Raw genomic sequence first — 25,325 nt, 5'->3', positions numbered from 1 at the left:
GTAGCCAGGCTGACAAAGAGTCACAACTCTGTTGAGCCGTGTATTCCTGCAGCTCTCAGTAGTGAGGACTTTATGAGCTTCTTCAACAGTAAAATCACGAGAATTAGAGAAGAAATCAACCAGCCGGTTGTAGGTGTTTCTTCAGCTTTAGCGACTTCCCTAGGCTCTGACTTGACTCTAGACTGTTTTGATCCTATAGACCAGGGGTTCCCAACCTTTTTTGTGCCAAGGACCAGCAGAAGTATAAACAAAAAGCTCAGGGACCGGTTGACAATTTATGTCAATTTTAATAAACATTTTAGAAAAAAACAATGCATTTTAAAATGCAGGCTATCATCAGTGACGTTAGCTGATGTTGTGGCCTTTAAAACTTGTTTCTGCAAATCTAACGTTTTTTCCTTTCGAAAAAATCCACTGGTTTGTCTTTGAGAGAAGGATGTTTTGTATTTAAGTGTCTTTGGAGCTTGGATGGCTTCATTGCTTCGTTGCAGCGTTTCTCCACATAAAATACATAGTGGGTTTGGCGCCTCCAAATCGCCCGTTGCAACAAATCCGTATTTTATATACATAATGTCGTACTTGCGATTAAAGCTTTTGCTTTTCTTTTTGGTAGGATTTTCCACTTGTTCATCACTATTTCTTTTACTCGAACAACCAGTAAAGAAACAGCTCATGGAGGTTTGCTGAGGTCCGCTCATCTCTGCAGCTGACTGAACCTAACCTAATTATATGACAAAAAAATGCAAAAATTGTTTTCTTAAATTTAGTATGAGGTTGCTTTAATTATGTGGCAAATGATAATAAACACGAGAAAGATGGGTACTTCAATGAAAAATAGATATTTTATTCAACTTTGCTGCTGTTCATACAGAAAGTAAATAAAAAACAACAATTTTCACCTGTTTCAAGTAAATTTTCACTTGAAATAAGTAGGAAAATCTGCCAGTGGAACAAGATTTTTTTGCTTGTAATGAGAAGATAAATCTTGTCCCACTAGCAGATTTTTCTACTTATTTCAAGTGAAAATTTACTTGAAACAGGTGAAAATTGTCAAATAAGTTATTTTTCTGGTGATGACTCTAAATGTTGAAATAGCAGTAAAACCACATTCATTGATGAAATGACATAAGGGATGGAAAGGAGGGATGTCAGTTTTACAGGGGGATGATTTGGACCGTTTTTATTTCAGGGGGGATGATTTGGACCGTTTTTATTTCAGGGGGGGATGATTTGGACCGTTTTTATTTCAGGGGGGGATGATTTGGACCGTTTTTATTTCAGGGGGGATGATTTGGACCGTTTTTATTTCAGGGGGGATGATTTGGACCGTTTTTATTTCAGGGGGGATGATTTGGACCGTTTTTATTTCAGGGGGGATGATTTGGACCGTTTTTATTTCAGGGGGGGGTGATTTGGACCGTTTTTATTTCAGGGGGGGGTGATTTGGACCGTTTTTATTTCAGGGGGGGATGATTTGGACCGTTTTTATTTCAGGGGGGGATGATTTGGACCGTTTTTATTTCAGGGGGGGATGATTTGGACCGTTTTTATTTCAGGGGGGATGATTTGGACCGTTTTTATTTCAGGGGGGATGATTTGGACCGTTTTTATTTCAGGAGGGATGATTTGGACCGTTTTTATTTCAGGAGGGATGATTTGGACCGTTTTTATTTCAGGGGGGATGATTTGGACCGTTTTTATTTCAGGGGGGGATGATTTGGACCGTTTTTATTTCAGGGGGGATGATTTGGACCGTTTTTATTTCAGGGGGGATGCCACCCCCCCTCATCCCCCCTCAACTCCAGTACTGTTTGTTGCTAGGCGACCGAAAAAAGTTTTTCCGATCTGGCGCCCTTTTCCCACTGGTTTGGACATACAGTATAGCTACAGCTCAATTTGCAAAATGTATCTGTCCCTGCTTCAAAGAAAAGCCCTGGCTTTAGTTCTTCTGAGGAGGAGACGAGCAGCAGCAGCAAGGATCCCCCCAAATCCCCAAGTCTTCTCATGAGGATTTCATGGACCCTCCATGAAATCCTCATGAGAAGACAGGATTTGGGGGAATCCAGGCTCGTTGGAGCTACAGCTCCATGATGACCAGGTCTACTTCAGATTGAACAGGGAGCAGTTTGACAGCCTGTTGGGGAGTGGGTCCTCAGCAGGATGACAACCATCTTCTCTCCTATTGGTCGCACCGAGATGCCCTCACAGCGCGATGAAATTAAAAAATGTTCAATTCAGACGCAGGCAGGTGAAACGCCCGTGGCAGGTGGCCTCTCCCGCGCCGCCAAGCTCGCCAGCAGAGCGGTCCGCTCTTGCGCTGCGGCAGCACATACACGATGAATGGGAAAGCCGGCAGCGGTCGCCGCTTTGCGCCCTCCTGAAAGGGGCTTAATACTGTTGGCCCCTGAAGGTTACATTTGGCCCCATAATGGCCCCTGTTTCAGAAAAATTCTAGAACCGCCAGTGCCAAGTTTTGTTACCCGCAGCTGCGCTGAGACGTAAAAAAAAAAAAGCTGCGCTGAGACCCTGCCGTGCAGCGCGGCTGTACGCAGAGATTGTATGAGTTAAAGTGAAGTGAGATGCCTCACTCCATTGGGAAAAAAACGTCTGGTGACAATTGTCGTCAATTTTGATTATGGATTTTTGTCGACAACGACGACGAATCGTTGCAGCCCTAATTATGATCGGAACACAAGCCATTCCACGGCCCGGTAGTAACGGCTCTACGGACCGGTACCGGTCCGGGGACCGGGGGTTGGGAATCACGGCTCTAGACCTCCCTGAGCTGACTTCACTCGTTAATAGAGCTAAGTCAACCACATGTATGTTAGACCCCATCCCGACTCGACTATTCAAAAATGTTTTTTCTCTTATTGGTACGACAATACTGGACCAAATTAACCTATCCCTAAGTTTAGGATATGTACCACAGGTTTTCAAAGTGGCAGTAATTAAACCTTTACTTAAAAAACCTTCTCTTGACCCAGACACCTTAGCTAATTATAGACCAATTTCCAACCTTCCATTTGTATCTAAAATTCTGGAAAAGGCAGTTTCAAGCCAGTTATGTGACTATTTGTATAGAAATGATCTGTTTAAAGTCTTTCAGTCAGGGTTCAGAATGCATCATAGCACAGAGACAGCACTGGTTCGAGTTACGAATGACCTTCTTATGGCCTCAGATAAGGGATTAGTGTCCATACTGGTTCTACTGGACCTCACATAAGGGATTAGTGTCCATACTGGTTCTACTGGACCTCAGATAAGGGATTAGTGTCCATACTGGTTCTACTGGACCTCAGATAAGGGATTAGTGTCCATACTGGTTCTACTGGACCTCAGGTAAGGGATTAGTGTCCATACTGGTTCTACTGGACCTCAGATTAGGGATTAGTGTCCATACTGGTTCTACTGGACCTCAGATTAGGGATTAGTGTCCATACTGGTTCTACTGGACCTCAGATAAGGGATTAGTTTCCATACTGGTTCTACTGGACCTCAGTGCTGCTTTTGACACTATAGATCATGGCATTTTACTGCACAGGTTAGAGCATGTTGTTGGGATTAAAGGGACAGCTCTATGTTGGTTTAAATCATATCTATCTGACAGGTTCCAATTTGTTCATGTACATGAGGTTTCTTCAGAACAGTCAAGGGTCTGTTATGGTGTTCCGCAGGGTTCAGTGCTAGGGCCAATCTTGTTCAGTTTATACATGCAGCCGTTGGGAAGTATAATCCAGAATCACGGCATACACTTTCATTGCTATGCTGATGATACGCAGCTCTACTTGTCTATGAAGCCGGATGAAACAGAACCGTTAGTTAAACTTCAGGCATGTCTTAGGGACATCAAGGACTGGATGTCCAGAAATTTCTTGCTTCTAAATTCAGATAAAACAGAGTTTATCATTCTTGGTCCAGAGCATCTTAGGAAGGGATTAGATGGTGTTGCGATGGCTTCCAGTGCAACTGTGAGAAACCTTGGTGTTGTTTTCGATCAGGATTTGTCGTTTAAACCATATGTTTGTGCTGCTGACGTCCCTGACTCCCCCAGTCTGGCCTTCGGCAGGAGGGTCCCCCCTTATGAGCCTGGTCCTGCTCAAGGTTTCCTCCTCCTAAAGGGGAGTTTTTCTTGCCACTGTTTGGCTTAAGGCTTTTCTCCCACTATGGGAGTTTTTACCTGCCATTGTTTATATAATAATTGCTCAGGGGTTTATGTTTATGTTTATGTTTATGTTCATGTTCTGGATCTCTGGAAAGCGTCTAGAGACAACATCTGTTGTATTAGACGCTATATAAATAAAATTGAATTGAATTGAATGTTAATCAGGTTTGTAAATTAGCGTTTTTCCATCTACGTAATATTGCAAAAATTAGGAAAATCCTCTCGCAGAGTGATGCAGAAAAACTAGTTTATGCGTTTTTACCTTCTAGACTGGATTACTGTAATGTGTTGTTAGCAGGATGCCCAAGTAATTTGCTGAATAGGCTCCAGCTGATCCAGAATGCAGCAGCACGAGTGCTGACAGGAATCAGAAGGAGAGACCACGTCTCTCCAGTGTAAGCGTCACTCCATTGGCTACCTGTAAAATTCAGAATCCAATTTAAAATTGTATTACTTGCATATAAAGCCCAAAACGGCTTAGCTCCGCAGTATTTACAAGACCTGATAGTGCCTTATGTTCCTGGCAGAGTTCTCCGCTCTCAGAGTGCAGGTTTACTCGTAGTTCCTAGAGTATCTAAATGTAGATTTGGAGGGCGGGCGTTCTGCTATCAGGCACCATTACTATGGAACCAACTTCCAATCTGGGTTAAGGAGGCTGACACCACCTCCACCTTTAAAACTAAACTTAAAACCTTTCTGTTTAGTAAAGCCTATAGTTAGTGTTTAGTAAACCTCTAGCTGGTGTTGGTAAATCTCTAGGTAGTGTAAACTCTAGTGTGTTAGAGTCAGTAGTCATAGTTGCAGCTATAGAACAAGACTATAATAGTTAGTCTCAAATATAGCTTGGTGGTAGATATGCTGCTATAGGCTTATGCTGCAGGGGGCACCGACATGATCCGCTGGGCGGTGCCTCTCACCCTTCTTCTCCTCTCCTCTTCCCTTCCTCTCTTCTCCGTTTTTATTTATTATAAATATCTCATAGCTATCATTTTTGTCCATCGTTCCTGTAGTTTCTTGTGCCGCCCCCCCTTTTTTCTCTTTTGTGCATGTTTGCAGGCCGGAGCCTCGGGAGCTGCTGGCCTGCTTTTCTCCCACTATGGGAGTTTTTACCTGCCATTGTTTATGTAATAATTGCTCGGGGGTTTATGTTCATGTTCTGGGTCTCTGGAAACATCCTAGAGACAACTTTGTTGTATTAGACGCTATACAAATAAAATTTAATTGAAGAAAATTGAATTTAATTGAACCTCCAAGTGACCTCCAGGTGACCTTCAGAGGTGAGATAGAATCTAAATGTGTGTTTTTAAAATTAGTGGTGTATTGTGCAGAAAAGTGGCAAATATAAAATGATTAGTTTTTATATATTACCTCATATTTACTGTAAGTGTGGCTCTGTCTAATTTCTGGTAAAGCACATCAAGCTATAGTTCCCAAGCATGTAGCTGACGCGTACTTCAATGAAACGTCACAGTCCGTGTTCTTATTTCAAAAGTTTATTGAAAAAACTTTCTTTCAATTATAAAAAACAAAAACTGTGTGATAATACGATAAAATAATATTCTTATGCAAGCACGGTCGAAACTAATACACGAACATTACGTTATTTATACGCAACCAATGAGAAAGCTGCAGTCATTATCAATATTAAGCACCTTGCGGACTGACATTAAAAATTGTGTATTACTCAATATACAGTTAAATCAAATATTACAAAATCTAAATTATATAATCATTTTGTTCATATATGGCTCTAACATACTGTAAAGCTGACTTATACCCCTTATATATCTGTATTCTATTAAATTGATGCGTTGGTGTTTTAGGTTTGAGACACCAAGACAGATTCCAGCACAACAACCCTGAAGCAGCACTGAACACCATGAAGGTGTTGAGGAAATTTTATGAATTGCACAAAGTAAAGTACCGATCCATAACAAAACTACAACACCGGTGAGCTCGAGATTACCAAAGTTTATTTTAACTGGTGCACCAGGAGAGTCGCCATGCAGCCCGCAGGCTGGACGGTGAGTCTGAGGATGGCTGCAGGTTGAGGAAGCAGCAGAACAGACACAGACAGCATGCCCAGTGTCTCTCTGCTAAATGTTTGTTGGTTTTTGGCAGTTTTTATTGGATTTTATTCACTTTTAACAGCTTCTTTTATGTTGCCTGCGCTGCTGAGCTATCATTGCATGATACAATCTGGAAATCTACACTAAGGTCAGTGGATCAGTGCATATTTTTGTCCAATTGAGAAGACACTCTGCTCTCCATGCTTGGCTACTAGCCTAGCTCCATTGACTATAGCCCTGAGCTAGCTAGCCCTGAGATAGCCCCATAGGCTAGCCCCTAGCCTTTTTGTCTTCCCAGTTTTCTTTGTTCGCAATTTTTTTTAACACTGGAAGTGTGGTTCGCCTTTAACCGGGATCTTCCTAGCTACATCAATTTTTTTGGGGGGGGATGTGTGAGCTCTGTGTGGGCTACACCTGTGTACAGCTCTGCTCTGCTCTACTCTGATCCTGATGGTCTGAGGCGTGTTGCAAACTGGCCCAGACCCTCCGTGGCTATATCATCCAATGTTTTGAGAGTTTTTTGGGTGCTCATATCCTGGAACTAGCAACCCGCAGTAGCCTAACTAAGCTTTTTGAAGCTAGCAGCCAGCAAAAACTAGCTATCTGGAGCTAGCATTGCCCTGTAGCATCTAGCTGGAGCTAGCACCAGTCCTGCAGCAACTAGCTGGAGCTAGCATCAGTCCTCCAGCAATTAGCTGGAGCTAGCATCAGTCCTGCAGCAACTAGCTGGAGCTAGCACCAGTCCTCCAGCAACTAGCTGGAGCTAGCAACAGTCCTCCAGCAACTAGCTGGAGCTAGCATCAGTCCTGCAGCAACTAGCTGGAGCTGGCATCAGTCCTGCAGCAACTAGCTGGAGCTAGCATCAGTCCTGCAGCAACTAGCTGGAGCTAGCATCAGTCCTGCAGCAACTAGCTGGAGCTAGCATCAGTCCTGCAGCAACTTGCTGGAGCTAGCATCAGTTCTGCAGCAACTAGCTGGAGCTAGCATCAGTCCTGCAGCAACTAGCTGGAGCTAGCATCAGTCCTGCAGCAACCAGCTACCTGGAGCTAGCTACCAGCAGCAACTAGCTAACAGGAGCTAGCAACCAGCCCTGCAGCTAATTACCATTCCTGCTGCAGCTAGCCCCCCAGTTGGCCTCTACCCGACCTGCAATAGCTAGCCTGCTCCACCCTGCTAGTCTACTCCATCTGTGATCCGGCTCTCCATCTGGGCTGGTAGGCTATGCAGAGTTAGTTTGGCTTGCCTGGTGGCTGCTCTCTTGTTTGCTTTAAGTATTGCCTTAGCTTAGGAACAATGTTGTTCTTTGCTCTTGTCATGCTTTTGTTAACTGGGTGGGACTCTACTACTAGTGACAACTGTCAGACATACGACTTGAAAGAAGAAATGTCCCAGTTGGTCACTCCAAGGGGTGAAACCCTTGTTTATGGTGTTCCATCCCAGTCTCCACTCCATTGTGTCCCTAACACTCTCAGCTACGCAGTCTTTGCAAGTTGGCGGCAGCTTCTCAGCCTCCTTGTCCTAAAAGACTGCTGCACAATCACCTCTGTGGACACTCTCCTGGACGTCATAATCTTCAATGACTCCAAACCTCGACTGACCCCTCCATCCATGGCTAAAAAGAGACTGTTTGTCCTTTTAATGCTTTTGATTTCTGGAAATATTCACTCAAATCCTGGCCCCATGTCTGGTCCTACCATTTGTAACATGCCAGATGATTTTAAAAACATGCATGGGTTACGCTTCATTCATATTAATGCACGCAGTCTCCAACCTAAGATGGATATGATGCGTATTTGGGCTGAATCGACTGGTGCACATATTATTGTTGTCTCCGAAACCTGGCTCTCAAAGTCCATATTAGATAGGGATGTTGCCATAGATGGGTTTGATATCTACCGCACTGATCGTCCTCGTAGAGGGGGGGGCGTGGCCATCTATGTTAGATCATTTCTCGCTGCTCATGTCCTGCTTTCTACATCTGCTAGTAAACAATTTGAACTGTTAGCCTTGAATGTAGATTTGTCTGGAGGTCAGCACCTAACTGTTGTTGGCTGTTATAGGCCTCCATCAGCCCCCTCAGACACACTGTCTTCTTTAATGCAGCTCCTGTCTCAGCTTCATTCTAACGAAATTGTCCTCCTAGGGGACCTAAATTGGGACTGGCTCTCCTCAGCTTCAGATGACTTTAAAGCCCATTGCCTGTCTTTTGATTTCACTCAAATCATTGAAGGTCCCACTCGGCTTAATCCCAAACGACCGGACAAATCAACGCTTCTTGACCTACTCATCACTAACAGGCCTCACAAATTAGTAGTAGTAGTAGTAGTAAATATTTATTTCGGTCAGTCACAAACAAAAATGAAAAATCAACAAACAAGATAACACAGGTTTTTCCCTGGTCAACATTGTGATTTGACCGAAAAGGTCTGGGCTTGAAGCGTAAAGCTTATCTTGGCCACCTTTTAACAGAATAAAATATACAAAAAAAACAAATGAAGTATCATAAGTCTACACAGAATAATAATAATAGTAATAATAATAATAATAATAATAATAATAATAATAGTTGTAATAATAATAATAATAATAATAATAATAATAATAATAACAATAATAATGATGGTGATGATAATAGTAATAGTAATAGTAATAATAATAATAATAATAATAGCAATAATATGATAATAATAATAATGATAGCTCTGAAAACAGAAAGTGAAAAGATGCCAAGGAAACCGGCAAAACAAATTTAAGTTGTCATTTTATCTCGTGCATGTGTGCATTCTTCATTGTTTGTTTATTGTGTTTCTATATATGTGTCCATTACCTTTGCTTTGAATAATATCTTGTATGCTTTTATTGAATTTGCTAATTTAAGGTCATTTTCTAATGAGTTCCACAGTTTTACTCCTAAAACAGATATACATCTTCCCTTTGCATTTGTTCTAACTGTTGTTGTGTCAAACATTGCAGTTCCCCTGAGGTCGTGTTTGCCCTCTCTTGGTTTGAACAGTTCCTGCATGCAGCCCGGAAGTAAATTGTTGTAAGCCTTGTATATTATAACAGTGGTGTTCAGATTAACTATGTCTTGGAATTTAAGTGTATTGTTATGAATGAAAAGTGGGTTTGTTGGTGCAAGATAGTCAGCCGAGTTTACAATTCTAATTGCTTTTTTTTGTAAAATATAAATGGGATGAATTATTGATTTGTACGTATTCCCCCACACTTCCACACAATAAGTCAGGTATGGGAGAAGTAGGGATCTGTATAGTACTTGTAATGATTTTTTATTTATAATACCTTTCATTTTATATAATATAGCTATTGTTTTAGATAATTTTCTTTTTAAGGTATTAATATATGGCTTCCATATGAGTTTTTCATCAATAGTTATTCCTAAAAATTCACGGCATCCAGTGTTTTTGCTAATGATCTCAGTGATCATTGTGTGATCGGAGCTATCAGGGATTGTAAAATCCCCCGTTCTAAGCCCCGTATCGTTCACAAGAGAGATTTGAAGAACTTCTCAGAGCAAGCTTTCCTCCACGACCTGCAGCAGTTTCGATGGGACCGCATTTTCCTGATTGGTGATGTTCACCTTGCCTGGAACTACTTTTGTGACAGTTTCACCTATCTCATTAACAAGCACGCTCCTTTCCGGCGCTTCAGGATTAAAGGTCGGAACACTCCCTGGTTCTCTAGCGAGCTGTCCTCTCTCCTTCACGAAAGGAACCGGCTTTGGGCTGTTGCCAGGAAATCCGACTCTGAAACCGATTGGCTTTCTTTTCGGCAGGCTAGAAATAGCTTTACTGCCTCCATCAAAAAAAGCTAAAAATGACTACTATCTTTCCTGCTCTACTGACAGTTTGAATGATCCTAGAAGATTTTGGAAGACTGTTAAGTCTCTCTCTGCCGACTCTGGCCCTGCTGAGCTACCTCCTCATATCATCCATGACTCAGTACCAGTGTTCGATAAATCAGAGATGCTTAATTGCTTCAACAAACACTTTATAGCCTCTGGTTCATTATTTGATTCCTTGCCAGGAGCCAACTCTCCACCCCCCAGTTCTCCTCCTCCTTTGGGGATGGCCTCCGGTAGTCTCCCTGGGCATCACTCCTTCTCGTTCTGCCATCTCACTGTTGGTGATGTTTGGAAAGTCCTGAGGGAGCTCGACCATAGGAAATCAGCAGGTCCTGATAATCTTCCCCCTTTCTTTCTGCGCCTTGCTGCAGACTTCATTGCAGAACCTGTTTCGCACATCTTTAACTTATCCATCGCCAACAACGAGATCCCAGAGGTATGGAAATCTGCCTTTGTGGTCCCACTCCTGAAGGGTGGTGACCCCAAATGTTTGAACAACTACAGGCCAATTTCCAAACTTCCTATTCTTGCTAAGGTTCTTGAGCAATTAATCAATGTACAGATCAAGGACTTCCTGGACTTACACAATATCCTTTCACCCTTGCAGTCTGGTTTTAGGAAGCAGCATAGCACAGTATCCGCTGCTCTTAAAGTGGTCAACGACATCACTGAGGCCTTGGACAGGAAGAACCACTGTGCCGCACTCTTTGTCGACTTGTCAAAGGCATTCGACACCGTCGACCACTCCATCTTATGTCAGCGCCTCTCGGACATTGGTTTTTCCTCCCATGCTGTTGGCTGGTTTACAAACTACCTGTCTCAGCGTAAACAGGCTGTGCAGTTTGGTGATCTGTCCTCCAACATGCTTACTACCTCTAATGGGGTGCCACAGGGTTCGGTCTTAGGGCCAACCCTATTCACCATTTACATAAATGAAATAGGATCAACCTCAAATGCTGCTGTTCATCTTTACGCGGATGACACAATTATGTACTGCTTTGCTTCTTCCATCTCCCGTGCCTTGGAGTCTCTACAGACTGCTTTTGACACCCTTCAGTCCCAGTTGTCTCAGCTTCGACTGGTGGTGAATGCAGGGAAGACCAAGGTCATGCTCTTCTCCAACAGCAAGCAGGCGTCAGCGGCACTTCCTGGCATTGTGTCTCGTCAGGGTACACCTATTGAGATTGTGTCAAACTACAAATATCTTGGCGTTGTTCTTGACGACACTCTCACCTTCCAACTTCACATCAATATGCTCTTGAAGAAACTGAAGTTGAAACTGAGCTTTTTCTTCAGAAACAAGTCCTGCTTTTCAGCTCTTGCTAGGAAACGGCTGGTTACTGCCACCTTCTTGCCTCTTTTGGACTATGGTGATGTCCTCTACATGAATGCATCTGCAAGCTGTCTCCAACTTCTGGATGCTGCGTACCATGGAGCGCTGCGCTTCATAACCGGTTGTAAACCACTTACACACCATTGTGTGCTTTACTGTCTGGTTAACTGGCCATCTCTTTCCATCCGCCGAACCCTCCACTGGTACACTCTCATTTACAAATCCATTCTTGGTCTGCTCCCACCCTACCTCTCTGTCTACTTTTCACGCAAGCAATCCAGATACGCTCTCCGTACGCAGGATATCATTACTTACTCCATCCCCTTGGTCCGCACAGAGAAAGGCAAAAGGGCGTTCTCTTTTGCAGCCCCGTCCGCTTGGAACTCCTTGCAACAGAGTCTGAAGTTGACGAACCTGATTCCCCTTGCTAGTTTTAAGCTTTTGCTTAGAGACATGGAGAGTGCATCTTTATATTGTACTTGCACTAGATGACCTCTGCCGCAGCTAAGCATTTAAAGCACATAAGCTAGTCTGTGTTCTACAAGTTTTATTTTTGTCTGGGGCTAGTGTACTAACCTGATATCTCTATTTTCCAGCTATTTAACGGTTATAGTGTATTGTCATTTCCACTCTGCATCAGTTTCAAGTGTTATGTCCTGTCATATCTTGTCATGTCTCATTTTTATGTTTTATGCAACTGTGTGGATGTGAACACTTGAAAATGAGTCTTCGGACTCAAGTGTTTTATCTGTATAAATAAAGGATAAATAAAAAAAATAAAAAATATGTTCCTGACTTCTTTATATAGGAATGGGTCGGACCTCACAGATCATTGGATGAAACCTGACAGGTCATTCAATGGAAATTGTGCCCGCCCTGCATGAAAGGCAGGAGACCTAACAGTAGTCATTCAATGCAAATTGTGGTCCTGCATCCGACACATCGGTGCTAGTTCTCTTAGAGAAAGGCATACAGTACAAAATAGATAACACCAACACTTTTCATCTGCATCCACATCCTCCGTATCCCCCACCATCAGTTCCTCTCTGGCGGCTGACCCCCGTTAGTATTTGCATTCAAACAACTGTTGATCTTTTGCTAGAAAGTATACAATGTTTGAATTTTTCCATGACAGAGGTTTATCCTCTGCTGAACAAGAGCAAGTTGAAAACTGAACTGGCCCTCACCTACAGCAGCGGTGAGTGCTGTGGCTCTGTAGCAGCTCTTCATGGGAATAATCTTCAGGAAACCTCTCAGAGACTGTGGCTCTGTAGCAGCTCTTCATGGGGAATAATCTTCAGGAAACTTCTCAGAGACTGTGGCTCTGTAGCAGCTCTTCATGGGAATAATCTTCAGGAAACCTCTCAGAGACTGTGGCTCTGTAGCAGCTCTTCATGGGAATAATCTTCAGGAAACCTCTCAGAGACTGTGGCTCTGTAGCAGCTCTTCATGGGGAATAATCTTCAGGAAACTTCTCAGAGACTGTGGCTCTGTAGCAGCTCTTCATGGGAATAATCTTCAGGAAACCTCTCAGAGACTGTGGCTCTGTAGCAGCTCTTCATGGGAATAATCTTCAGGAAACTTCTCAGAGACTGTGGCTCTGTAGCAGCTCTTCATGGGAATAATCTTCAGGAAACCTCTCAGAGACTGTGGCTCTGTAGCAGCTCTTCATGGGAATAATCTTCAGGAAACTTCTCAGAGACTGTGGCTCTGTAGCAGCTCTTCATGGGAATAATCTTCAGGAAACTTCTCAGAGACTGTGGCTCTGTAGCAGCTCTTCATGGGAATAATCTTCAGGAAACTTCTCAGAGACTGTGGCTTTGCTTATCTGAGAGGCTTCTGAAGAGAATCAAGACCTTCCTCAGGAACATAACGGCACAGCATCGTCTTAATGCATCAGCCCTGCTCTCTATGGAGAAGAAACATAAAAAGTTCACACAAAATGTATTTACAAGAAATAAAACACTGCGTGTCATTATAATGTTGCTATTGTTGATTTCATTTATTCAAATAAAGAAGTGATACTTTAGTACATCATTTGGCTGCTTTTTGGTATATGTCTATTTTGGAATTTGGTATAAACCCCCCTGGAGAAAACTACACCGGCTGCTACTGAAATACATGAATATCTGAGAAGTTTGTAAAAGGCTGGAAGACAGAAACAAACTAAGCTGAGACTATGTACATCTTCATCATCATCATCATCATCATCATCATCATCATCATCATCATCATCATCATCACCATCATCATCATCATCATCATCATCATCATCATCCTCATCCTCATCCTCATCCTCATCACCATCATCATCATCATCATCATCATCCTCACCATCATCATCCTCATCCTCATCATCATCAACATCATCATCATCATCAACCTCATCATCATCATCATCATCATCATCATCATCACGGTCCAGTCAGAGTCTGTCCACACAAACTGGTTCTGCTTCAACTCTGAGGACGATCAGGACACGACTCGTCCGTCCTGGACTCTCTCATCATCACCAGCTGTAGAGGAAGAAGAAAGAAGAGAGGAGATAAAGGAGTGTTTGCAGAGATCCCTCCATCAGCTGTAGAGGGAAGAAGAAAGAAGAGAGCAGATAAAGGAGTGTTTGCAGAGATCCCTCCATCAGCTGTAGAGGGAAGAAGAAAGAAGAGAGCAGATAAAGGAGTGTTTGCAGAGATCCCTCCATCAGCTGTAGAAGAAGAAGAAAGAAGAGAGCAGATAAACAAGTGTTTGCAGAGATCCCTCCATCAGCTGTAGAGGGAAGAAGAAATAAGAGAGCAGATAAAGGAGTGTTTACAGAGATCCCTCCATCAGCTGTAGAGGGAAGAAGAAAGAAGAGAGCAGATAAATGAGTGTTTGCAGAGATCCCTCCATCAGCTGTAGAGGGAAGAAGAAAGAAGAGAGCAGATAAATGAGTGTTTGCAGAGATCCCTCCATCAGCTGTAGAGGGAAGAAGAAAGAAGAGAGCAGATAAATGAGTGTTTGCAGAGATCCCTCCATCAGCTGTAGAGGAAGAAGAAAGAAGAGAGCAGATAAAGGAGTGTTTGCAGAGATCCCTCCATCAGCACATCCAGGACTTCAGAGTTCAGAGCTGCGGTGGAGCAGCTGTGAGTCTGAACATCCTGGAAGGCCGTCAGCTGGAATACACCTTTATTTCTGGACACGTGAACACCAGCACAACACTGGTTTACAACAAACATCTGGACCCTCTGATTGGCCGACTGCTGTCTCTGTGTTTCTGTCCAATCCTGCAGACTGTCATCATCCTCCTCTCACAGCTTCATGAGGAAAGCAGCTGCTGAGAAGCTGCAGCTTTACTGGAAACACTGATCTTTGTTTTGATACCAACTGGTTTTAGTAGAAAACTGCTGGAAGCAGCAGAACCGAGTAAAACCTCCACTGACCTGAGAGTCTGCAGCTGGTAGTCTGGACTCTTCACCAGATCATAAAGCTGCTTCACATCTGAATCCTGCAGGTTCTTGTTGTAACTCAGGTCCAGAAGTTTCAGACGGGAGGGGTTGGACTCCAGAGCTGAGACCAGAGAAGAACAGCTGATCTCTGACAAACTGCACTTCCACAATCTGAATAAAGGATAAAAGTTAAATTACAATTCAGCATCATATTCATCATTTTACAGATAAATTACAATTCAGCATCATCTTCATCATTTTACATACTCCATACAGATGAAAATTGGAAAGGTGATGGTTTTTATGAAGGCTGATGTTCATATTGATGTCACACATGTGACATCAATATGAACAATATGAAAAGTCTGAGTTTGTTCTGAATCAAATACTCGTCAAAATATGGAAACTAATTGATGATCCAGGGTTTAATTTAGTTTTTAATGGCAGAAACATTTTTGGTAGACTTTGAATTCAAATATGCATCTTTCTATGTAAATATTAAATGAAGGTACAAGTTTATTGAAGCTGAGTTTCAATGTTAAACTTTGAACTTGGTAAAATATAAAAACATTTCCATGTTTTTAAGGAGACATTTCTTCATCAATCAGTACATATTTGTCTGTTTAGGAGTTTTTCAAACATTTTTTCTGAAAAAGTTGATTGAGTGACGACATAGTTTCAACACAAAGTTTCTGATGTTCTTGTTGGATGTTTTGTTGCTGATGAAGGAAACTCATCGTCTAGACGGCAGCTTTATTTCAGTTTACTAACTTCAACACACGTGTATTTATATTTAGTTTTACACACTGAAAACCATAAAAAGACATTATTTGTTGCACCTTATGTTTTGATGTCACCTGGATGAAATGATCTTAACAGACATATTGAGGAATAATATTAAAAACATAGAAAAATATGTTTTTCCATGTTTAGAGTTTCATATTTATAAACTTGTATTTGTTGAAATTTAACGGTAGTCAAAGGAAGCCAACGTTGGTTTGACTGATTTCAGCCACAGTAAGAAGTTATTTAGTAAATGAGCTCTACAGCTCATATGACTACACTTTCAGGCTGTCCACTGTTGTCTGTCAGACTCCCTCAGTTTATTAACATCTGGATGACATTTCTGAACGTATTAGCTGTAAAGTTAATTCATGTTTGGTCAGATGTTTTATTCCAGGTTCAGACACATCTCTGCTTCTTCATTTGTTCCTGTCTGACACATTCAGGTGTTTAGTTTTTATGTAATGAATCAGCAGTCAGGTGGTCAGTGTGGATCAGTAGAAGATCAGCCTGATGTCTGCAGTTTAGTGTCAACACAACTTTCACATCATATTCATCTGAACACACAACTAAAACATGTCTGACCCCAGAGTCTCCAGTCTGCAGTCTGGACTCTCCAGAAATCCACACAGATGTTTCACTCCTGAATCCTGCAGGTCGTAGTTCCTGCTCAGGTCCAGATGTTTCAGATGGGAGGGGTTGGACTTCAGAGCTGAGACCAGAGAAGAACAGCTGATCTCTGACAACCTGCACCACACCAATCTGAATAAAGAATAAAAGGTGTGAGCTGAACCACCAGTATGCAGGTTCCAACAGTCCAACAGAACCAGTGAAAAAAACCTTCATCAATATTCATGACATCATGCTTCTGCTCCAATAAAGACGTAGTGACTTCAGCTCTGCAGCTCCACCAGTGGATCCATCCATACAAACTCATGTTGTGCAGCCAAATGATTCAAGTTTACACACAAACAAACATGTCAGGAGGAATTCTGGGACAGATGTCAACTCATTCATTTGTATGAGGAGAAAATGAAGCATTTGTTTGAATGTCAGAGACACAAAACATGAAGAACTGATGTCTAATATTTCATGTAGTAAAACTAGTTTCAAGTGTTCAACAAGTAAATAAACGTGTTATTGTAACATGTTGTGTTTGAATATCTCAGTCAGTACAAACGTTACAATCTCAGTGTTTGCACAGAAGCAGGGCTGGACTCGTTACCATGGAGATTTCTGGTGTGCAGCTAACCTGGTCTGGACCAGAATAACAAGCAGGACTTCTTCATCCTGCTGCTCCGTCTGATCAGTCAGCTGTCACTCTGATCAATCATTCATTTCATCAATACTTATTCATCATTTCTGTGTGCTTAGTTCCTCATTTTCTTCATCATCATTTTACAGATAAATTAGAAATTCAGCATCACCTTCTTCATTTTACAGAAAAATTACAATTCAGCATCATCTTCATCATTTTACATGCTCCATACAGATGAGAATTAGAAAGGTGATGGATTTTATGAAGGCTGATGTTCAGATGGTGTTGCAATGGCTTCCAGTGCAACTGTGAGAAATCTTGGTGTTGTTTTCGATCAGGATTTGTTGTTTAAACCATATGTCAATCAGGTTTGTAAAATAGCATTTTTCCATCTCCGTAATATTGCAAAAAGTAGGAAAATCCTCTGGCAGAGTGATGCAGAAAAACTAGTTCATGCGTTTCTATCTTCTAGACTGGATTACTGTAATGTGTTGTTAGCAGGATGTCCAAGTAATTTGCTGAATAGGCTCCAGCTGATCCAGAATGCAGCAGCACGAGTGCTGACAGGAATTAGCAGGAGAGACCACGTCTCTCCAGTGTTAGCGTCGCTCCATTGGCTACCCGTAAAATTCAGAATCCAATTTAAAATTTTATTAGTTCAGTTCAATTCAATTCATTTTATTTATATATAGTCTAATACAACAAAAGTTGTCTCTAGACGCTTTCCAGAGATCCAGAACATGAACATAAACATAAACATAAACCCCCGAGCAGGTATTACATAAACAATGGCAGGTAAAAACTCCCATAGTGGGAGAAAAGCCTTAAGCCAAACAGTGGCAAGAAAAACTCCCCTTTAGGAGGGAAGAAACCTTGAGCAGGACCAGGATCATAAGGGGGGACCCTCCTGCCGAAGGCCAGACTGGGGGGTCAGGGACGGCTACAGCACAGCAGGCAGGTGGAAGCAGCACCGGGATGACCGGGGGTGGAGACCACAGGCCAGCATGCAGCTCCCGAAGCTCCGGCCCAATCATCAAGTCCCAGGTTGAGGTGCAGGGTCGGGGAAGGGTTGAAAAGGGGCAGGGCCAAGGAGAGGAGTCTTGACGGACAAACCTTCTCCCCCGCCTGCCCGGGCCGTTACCCTGACCCCCTCACTCCCACGCTGCAGGTTCCGGTGTCCGGCAGAGGATACTGCAACATGGACAAATGAAGGGGGGGCCGGCACAAGAAACTACAGGAACGATGGACAAAAACGATAGCTATGAGATATTTATAATAAATAAAAATGGAGAAGAGAGGAAGGGAAGAGGAGAGGAGAAGAAGGGTGAGAGGCACCGCCCAGCGGATCATGTCGGTGCCCCCCTGCAGCATAAGCCTATAGCAGCATATCTACCACCAAGCTATATTTGAGACTAACTATTATAGTCTTGTTCTATAGCTGCAACTATTACTACTGACTCTAACACACTAGAGTTTACACTACCTAGAGATTTACCAACACCAGCTAGAGGTTTACTAAACACTAACTATAGGCTTTACTAAACAGAAATGTTTTAAGTTTAGTTTTAAAGGTGGAGGTGGTGTCAGCCTCCTTAACCCAGATTGGAAGTTGGTTCCATAGTAATGGTGCCTGATAGCAGAACGCCCGCCCTCCAAATCTACATTTAGATACTCTAGGAACTACGAGTAAACCTGCACTCTGAGAGCGGAGAGCTCTGCCAGGAACATAAGGCTCTATCAGGTCTTGCAAACAATGTGGAGCTAAGCCGTTTTGGGCTTTATATGCAAGTAATACAATTTTAAATTGGATTCTGAATTTTACAGGTAGCCAATGGAGCGACGCTAACACTGGAGAGACGTGGTCTCTCCTGCTGATTCCTGTCAGTACTCGTGCTGCTGCATTCTGGATCAGCTGGAGCCTATTCAGCAAATTACTTGGACATCCTGCTAACAACACATTACAGTAATCCAGTCTAGAAGATACAAACGCATGAACTAGTTTTTCTGCATCCCTCTGCGAGAGGATTTTCCTAATCTTTGCAATATTACGAAGATGGAAAAACGCTACTTTACAAACCTGATTAACATTTGGTTTAAACGACAAATCCTGATCAAAAACAACACCAAGGTTTCTCACAGTTGCACTGGAAGCCATCGCAACACCATCTAGTCCCTTCCTAAGATGCTCTGGACCAAGAATGATAACCTCTGTTTTATCTGAATTTAGAAGTAAGAAATTTCTGGACATCCAGTCCTTGATGTCCCTAAGACATGCCTGAAGTTTAACTAACGGTTCTGTTTCATCCGGCTTCATAGACAAATAGAGCTGCGTATCATCAGCATAACAATGAAAGTGTATGCCGTGATTCTGGATTATACTTCCCAACGGCTGCATGTATAAACTGAACAAGATTGGCCCTAGCACTGAACCCTGCGGAACACCATAACAGACCCTGGACTGTTCTGAAGAAACCTCATGTACATGAACAAACTGGAACCTGTCAGATAGATATGATTTAAACCAACATAGAGCTGTCCCTTTAATCCCAACAACATGCTCTAACCTGTGCAGTAAAATGCCATGATCTATAGTGTCAAAAGCAGCACTGAGGTCCAGTAGAACCAGTATGGACACTAATCCCTTATCTGAGGTCCAGTAGAACCAGTATGGACACTAATCCCTTATCTGAGGTCCAGTAGAACCAGTATGGACACTAATCCCTAATCTGAGGTCCAGTAGAACCAGTATGGACACTAATCCCTTATCTGAGGTCCAGTAGAACCAGTATGGACACTAATCCCTTACCTGAGGTCCAGTAGGACCAGTATGGACACTAATCCCTTATCTGAGGTCCAGTAGAACCAGTATGGACACTAATCCCTTATCTGAGGTCCAGTAGAACCAGTATGGACACTAATCCCTTATCTGAGGTCCAGTAGAACCAGTATGGAAACTAATCCCTTATCTGAGGTCTAGTAGAACCAGTATGGACACTAATCCCTTATCTGAGGTCTAGTAGAACCAGTATGGACACCAATCCCTTATCTGTGTCAGGGTTTGACACTTCCCCCCAGTTTGTGACTTTCAGTTTCTGTCTTGCCTGTGTCCCATCTGCCCTGATTGTGTCTGCACCTGTGTCTCGTCATGTCTCGTTATCCCTTCAGTATATATTGTCTTGTCATTCCTTGGTTCCCTGTCGGTCCGTACTGGTTCTTCCTCCATGTCTCCTCGTCGTTTTTTCCTGTTCCTGGTTTTTGGTTAATCCTGCTCTGCAGCGCTTTGTTTTTGCCTTTTTGGATTAAAAGCCTTGTTTTTTTGAGAACTCCTGCCTCCAGCCTCCCTCTCTCTCCTGCACTCGGGTCCTTAAAACCAAACCACAACAGAACGGACCGACCAAATGGACCCAGCGGGAGAGCGCCTCACCCTAAGAGAGTTTTTGCGCCGGGCCGAGGAGGGGGAGTATGGGGACCCCCTTCTGGGAACATGCCAGGCTCACGGTGGTCCCAGGAGCCTGCAGGCTCATGGGAGGCGACGACGAGGGCGTCAGCGCCAGCGACAGCCCCAGCTTGTTCCGGCTCCAGCTCCTGCACCTGTCCCTGTTCCTGTGGTGGTCCCGGAAGCATCAGCCCCTGCTCCGGTGAGCCAGCTCCGAGGACCCGTGTTCCCCCCCGGCCCGCCCTGGATGTGGACTGTGGGGACATCTGGGATCTGTCCCTTGAGGGGGGGCCAGCGCAATCAGCGCCTCGGACCCGGGTACCCCCGCAGCCGGCGCCTCGGACCCGGGTACCCCTGGAGCCATGTCACGTTCCAGAGCCCCGTCAAGTTCCAGAGCCCCGTCAAGTCCCAGAGCCCAGCCAAGAATCCCCGTCACGCCCCCCGCCAAGACCCAGGCCTAGGCCTCGGGGACGCCCCCCCGAGCTCTCTCGCTGGTCTGCTCGGTCCTGAGGGCGGCCCCCCGGAGCTTTGGCCATGTGTGGCCTTTTTTTTTCTGCTGTAACTTTTGAATGGTTTGACATAGGAAGTTGTGGGTGGTGTCATGGGACTCTGTAACGAGTTCTTAAGCTTCGTTGGCCTTAATTAGCCCCGCCCCTTATTTTGATTGGTTGTCCCGATTTTCTTCTATAACTTTGGAATGGTTTGACATAGAGAGTCGTGGGTGGTGTCATCAGATTCTGTATGGAGTCCTTGACCTTCATTGGCCTGAATTAGCCCCGCCCCTTCTTCTGATTGGTTGTCCCTTTTTTCTGCTATAACTTTTGAATGGTTTGACATAGAAAGTCGTGGGTGGTGTCATTTCTGATATGCTTATGGGGGGCGGTGGCCGTGAGTGCGAGGGCCCGTTCATCGCTGATTGCAGCTTTAATTAGGGCCCGAGCACCTTCAGTGCGAAGGCCCTATTGTATCTGTAGGAATTTTTTTTTTTCTTTTTTCTTTCTTTCTTCTGACGAAAGGAGGGCCTTTTTGCCCCCCTAAACGTGCCCAAAAAGTCACCAAATTTTGCATGCAAGTCAGGCCTGGCGAAAAATTTGATATATAATGGTTTACATTAATGGGCATGGCAAAATGGCTCAACAGCGCCCCCTTGAAAACTTTGTGCCTCAAGCCCCACGATACGGTTTGACGTACATGCACGAAAATCGGTACACACCTGTATCATGGCACAACTGAAAGAAAAGTCTCTTGGCGTCATGCCCTAAACCGAACAGGAAGTCGGCCATTTTGAATTAGTCGTGTCATTTTGGCGAAATTTATGCCATTCCTTCGAAAGTTAATTCAGCCCGAACCGTAACGTGCCCCCAAGTGTGTTATACATCAAAATGTGCGTCTCCATCCTGCGACAACACGCATTACTTTTCTCTTTCAAAAGCGTTACCGTGGCGGCGCTAGACGCCAAAAAGCGCACCCACCCTTCATCTGATTGGTTCGACAGAAAAAACTTTGTGCCTCAAGCCCCACAATACGGTTTGACGTACATGAACAAAAATCGGTACACACCTGTATCATGTCGCAACTAAAAGAAAAGTCTCTTGGCGCCATGGCCGAAACCTAACAGGAAGTCGGCCATTTTGAACATTCTGAATTAATCGCGTAATTTTGGAGCAATATGAGCCATTCCTTCGAGAATCAATTCAGCCCGAACCGTATCGTGAACCCAGATGTGTTATACATCAAAATGTGCGTCTCCATCCTGCGACTACACGCATTACTTTTCTCTTTCAAAAGTGTTACCATGGCGACGCTAGACGCCAAAAGGCACGCCCCCCCTTCATCTGATTGGTCCATATTTGATAGTTCCCCAAAAGTCACCAAATTTTACATGCAAGCCAGGCCTGGCGATAAATTTGATATTTCATGGTTTGCATTAATGGGCGTGGCAAAATGGCTCAACAGCGCCCCCCGGAAAACTTTGTGCCTCAAGCCCCACAATACGGTTTGACGTACATGAACGAAAATCGCTACACACCTGTATTATGGCACAACTTAAAGAAAAGGCTCTTGGAGCCATGGCCGAAACCGGACAGGAAGTCAGCTATTTTGAATTAATTGTGTCATTTTGGCGAAATTTATGCCATTCCTTCGGCAGCTAATTCAGCCCAAACCGTAACGTGCACCCAGGTGTGTTATACATCAAAATGTGCGTCTCCATCCTGCGACACCACGCATTACTTTTCTCTTTCAAAAGTGTTACCGTGGCGACGCTAGACGCCAAAAGACGCGCCCCCCCTTCATGTGATTGGTCCATATTTTATAGTTCTCCAAAAGTCACCAAATTTTGCATGCAAGCCAGACTTGGCGATAAATTTGATATGTCATGGTTTGCATTAATGGGCGTGGCCTAACGGCTCAACAGCGCCCCCTAGAATACTTTTATCTGCCATAACTTTTGAATGGTTTGACATAGGAAGTCGTGGGTGGTGTCATGGGACTCTGTAATGAGTCCTTAAGCCTCGTTGGCCTTAATTAGCCCCGCCCCTTCTTCTGATTGGTTGTCCCGATTTTCTGCTATAACTTTTGAATGGTTTAACATAGGAAGTCGTGGGTGGTGTCGTTTCTGATATGCTTATGGGGGGCGGTGGCCGTGAGTGCGAGGGCCCGTTCATCGCTGCTTGCAGCTTTAATTAGGGCCCGAGCACCTTCAGTGCGAAGGCCCTATTGTATCTGTAGGAATTCTTCGCGTTATTAGGGCCCGAGCACTTGCAGTGCGAAGGCCCTATTGTATTTGCAGGAATTTTTATTATTAGGGCCCGAGCACTTGCAGTGCGAAGGCCCTATTGTATTTGCAGGAATTTTTATTATTATTAGGGCCCGAGCACCTTCAGTGCGAAGGCCCTATTGTATTTGCAGGAATTTTTATTAGGGCCCGAGCACTTGCAGTGCGAAGGCCCTATTGTATTTGCAGGAATTTTTATTATTAGGGCCCGAGCACCTTCAGTGCGAAGGCCCTATTGTATTTGCAGGAATTTTTATTAGGGCCCGAGCACCTTCAGTGCGAAGGCCCTATTGTATCTGTAGGAATTCTTCGCGTTATTATTAGGGCCCGAGCACTTGCAGTGCGAAGGCCCTATTGTATTTGCAGGAATTTTTATTATTATTATTATTATTATTATTATTATTTTCCTGACAAAGTGAAGGCCTTTTTGCCCCCCTTAACATGCCCAAAAAGTCACCAAATTTTGCACCCTAGTCAGGCCTGGCGAAAAATTTGATATTTAATGGTTTCCATTAATGGGCGTGGCAAAATGGCTCAACAGCGCCCCCTTGAAAACTTTGTGCCTCAAGCCCCACGATACGGTTTGACGTACATGCACGAAAATCGGTACACACCTGTATCATGGCGCAACTGAAAGAAAAGTCTCTTGGCGTCATGCCCGAAACCGAACAGGAAGTCGGCCATTTTGAATTAGTCGTGTCATTTTGGCGAAATTTATGCCATTCCTTCGAAAGTTAATTCAGCCCGAACCGTAACGTGCCCCCAAGTGTGTTATACATCAAAATGTGCGTCTCCATCCTGCGACAACACGCATTACTTTTCTCTTTCAAAAGCGTTACCGTGGGGGCGCTAGACGCCAAAAAGCGCGCCCACCCTTCATCTGATTGGTTCGACAGAAAAAACTTTGTGCCTCAAGCCCCATAATACGGTTTGACGTACATGAACGAAAATCGGTACACTCCTGTATTATGTCGCAACTAAAAGAAAAGTCTCTTGGCGCCATGGCCGAAACCGAACAGGAAGTCGGCCATTTTGAACATTCTGAATTAATTGCGTAATTTTGGAGCAATATATGCCATTCCTTCGAGGGTTAATTCAGCCCGAACCGTATCGTGAACCCAGATGTGTTATACATCAAAATGTGCGTCTCCATCCTGCGACTACACGCATTACTTTTCTCTTTGAAAAGTGTTACCGTGGCGACGCTAGACACCAACAAGCGCACCCCCCCTTCATCTGATTGGTCCATATTTGATAGTTCCCCAAAAGGCACCAAATTTGGCACGCAAGCCAGGCCTGGAGATAAATTTGATATTTCATGGTTTGCATTAATGGGCGTGGCAAAATGGCTCAACAGCGCCCCCCGGAAAACTTTGTGCCTCAAGCCCCACAATACGGTTTGACGTACATGCACGAGAATCGCTACACACCTGTATCATGGCACAACTTAAAGAAAAGTCTCTTGGAGCCATGGCCGAAACCGAACAGGATGTCGGCCATTTTGAATAAATTGTGTAATTTTGGCGAAATTTATGCCATTCCTTCGGCAGTTAATTCAGCCCGAACCGTAACGTGCACCCAGGTGTGTTATACATCAAAATGTGCGTCTACATCCTGCGACACCACGCATTACTTTTCTCTTTCAAAAGTGTTACCGTGGCGAAGCTAGACGCCAAAAGGCGCGCCCCCCCCTTCATGTGATTGGTCCATATTTGATAGTTCTCCAAAAGTCACCAAATTTTGCATGCAAGACAGACTTGGCCATAAATTTGATATTTCTTGGTTTGCATTAATGGGCGTGGCCTAACGGCTCAACAGCCCCCCCTAGAATACTTTTATCTGCCATAACTTTTGAATGGTTTGACATAGGAAGTCGTGGGTGGTGTCATGGGATTCTGTAATGAGTCCTTAAGCTTAGTTGGCCTTAATTAGCCCCGCCCCTTCTTCTGATTGGTTGTCCCGATTTTCTGCTATAACTTTTGAATGGTTTGACATAGAGAGTCGTGGGTGGTGTCATCAGATTCTTTATGGAGTCCTTGACCTTCATTGGCCTGAATTAGCCCCGCCCCTTCTTCTGATTGGTTGTCCTTTTTTTATAATAAAATCGCCGCAAGCCGCCAGTCGCTCTCGTGCTGACTCCCGCTTCCTGATTCAAACATCTGCCGGCCCCGCCCCCTGACCAATCAGTGGCGAGTAGGGTGATGACGACCCCGCCCCC

At 43.9% G+C, this 25,325-nt stretch overlaps 1 protein-coding gene across 1 annotated transcript in view; it reads right to left on the bottom strand.

Moving 5' to 3' along the window:
- Positions 1-13,416: 13,416 nt before the first annotated feature.
- LOC133456870 (NACHT, LRR and PYD domains-containing protein 12-like) overlaps positions 13,417-25,325 on the bottom strand; it is a 102,625-nt gene continuing 90,716 nt past the window's right edge. Inside the window, exons 8-10 of the mRNA XM_061735548.1 lie at positions 16,223-16,399; positions 14,849-15,025; positions 13,417-13,945 (exon numbers count right to left, since the gene is read on the bottom strand). Coding sequence (XP_061591532.1) covers positions 13,939-13,945; positions 14,849-15,025; positions 16,223-16,399 — 361 coding nt within the window. The 3' untranslated portion in view covers positions 13,417-13,938. The remainder of the gene's footprint in view (positions 13,946-14,848; positions 15,026-16,222; positions 16,400-25,325) is intronic.

This window comes from Cololabis saira, chromosome 2, assembly GCF_033807715.1.
Source record: "Cololabis saira isolate AMF1-May2022 chromosome 2, fColSai1.1, whole genome shotgun sequence".
NCBI lineage: Eukaryota > Metazoa > Chordata > Actinopteri > Beloniformes > Belonidae > Cololabis > Cololabis saira.
The sequence above is the reverse complement of the archived record's forward strand: the minus strand, read 5'-3'. Positions and strand labels throughout refer to the sequence as shown.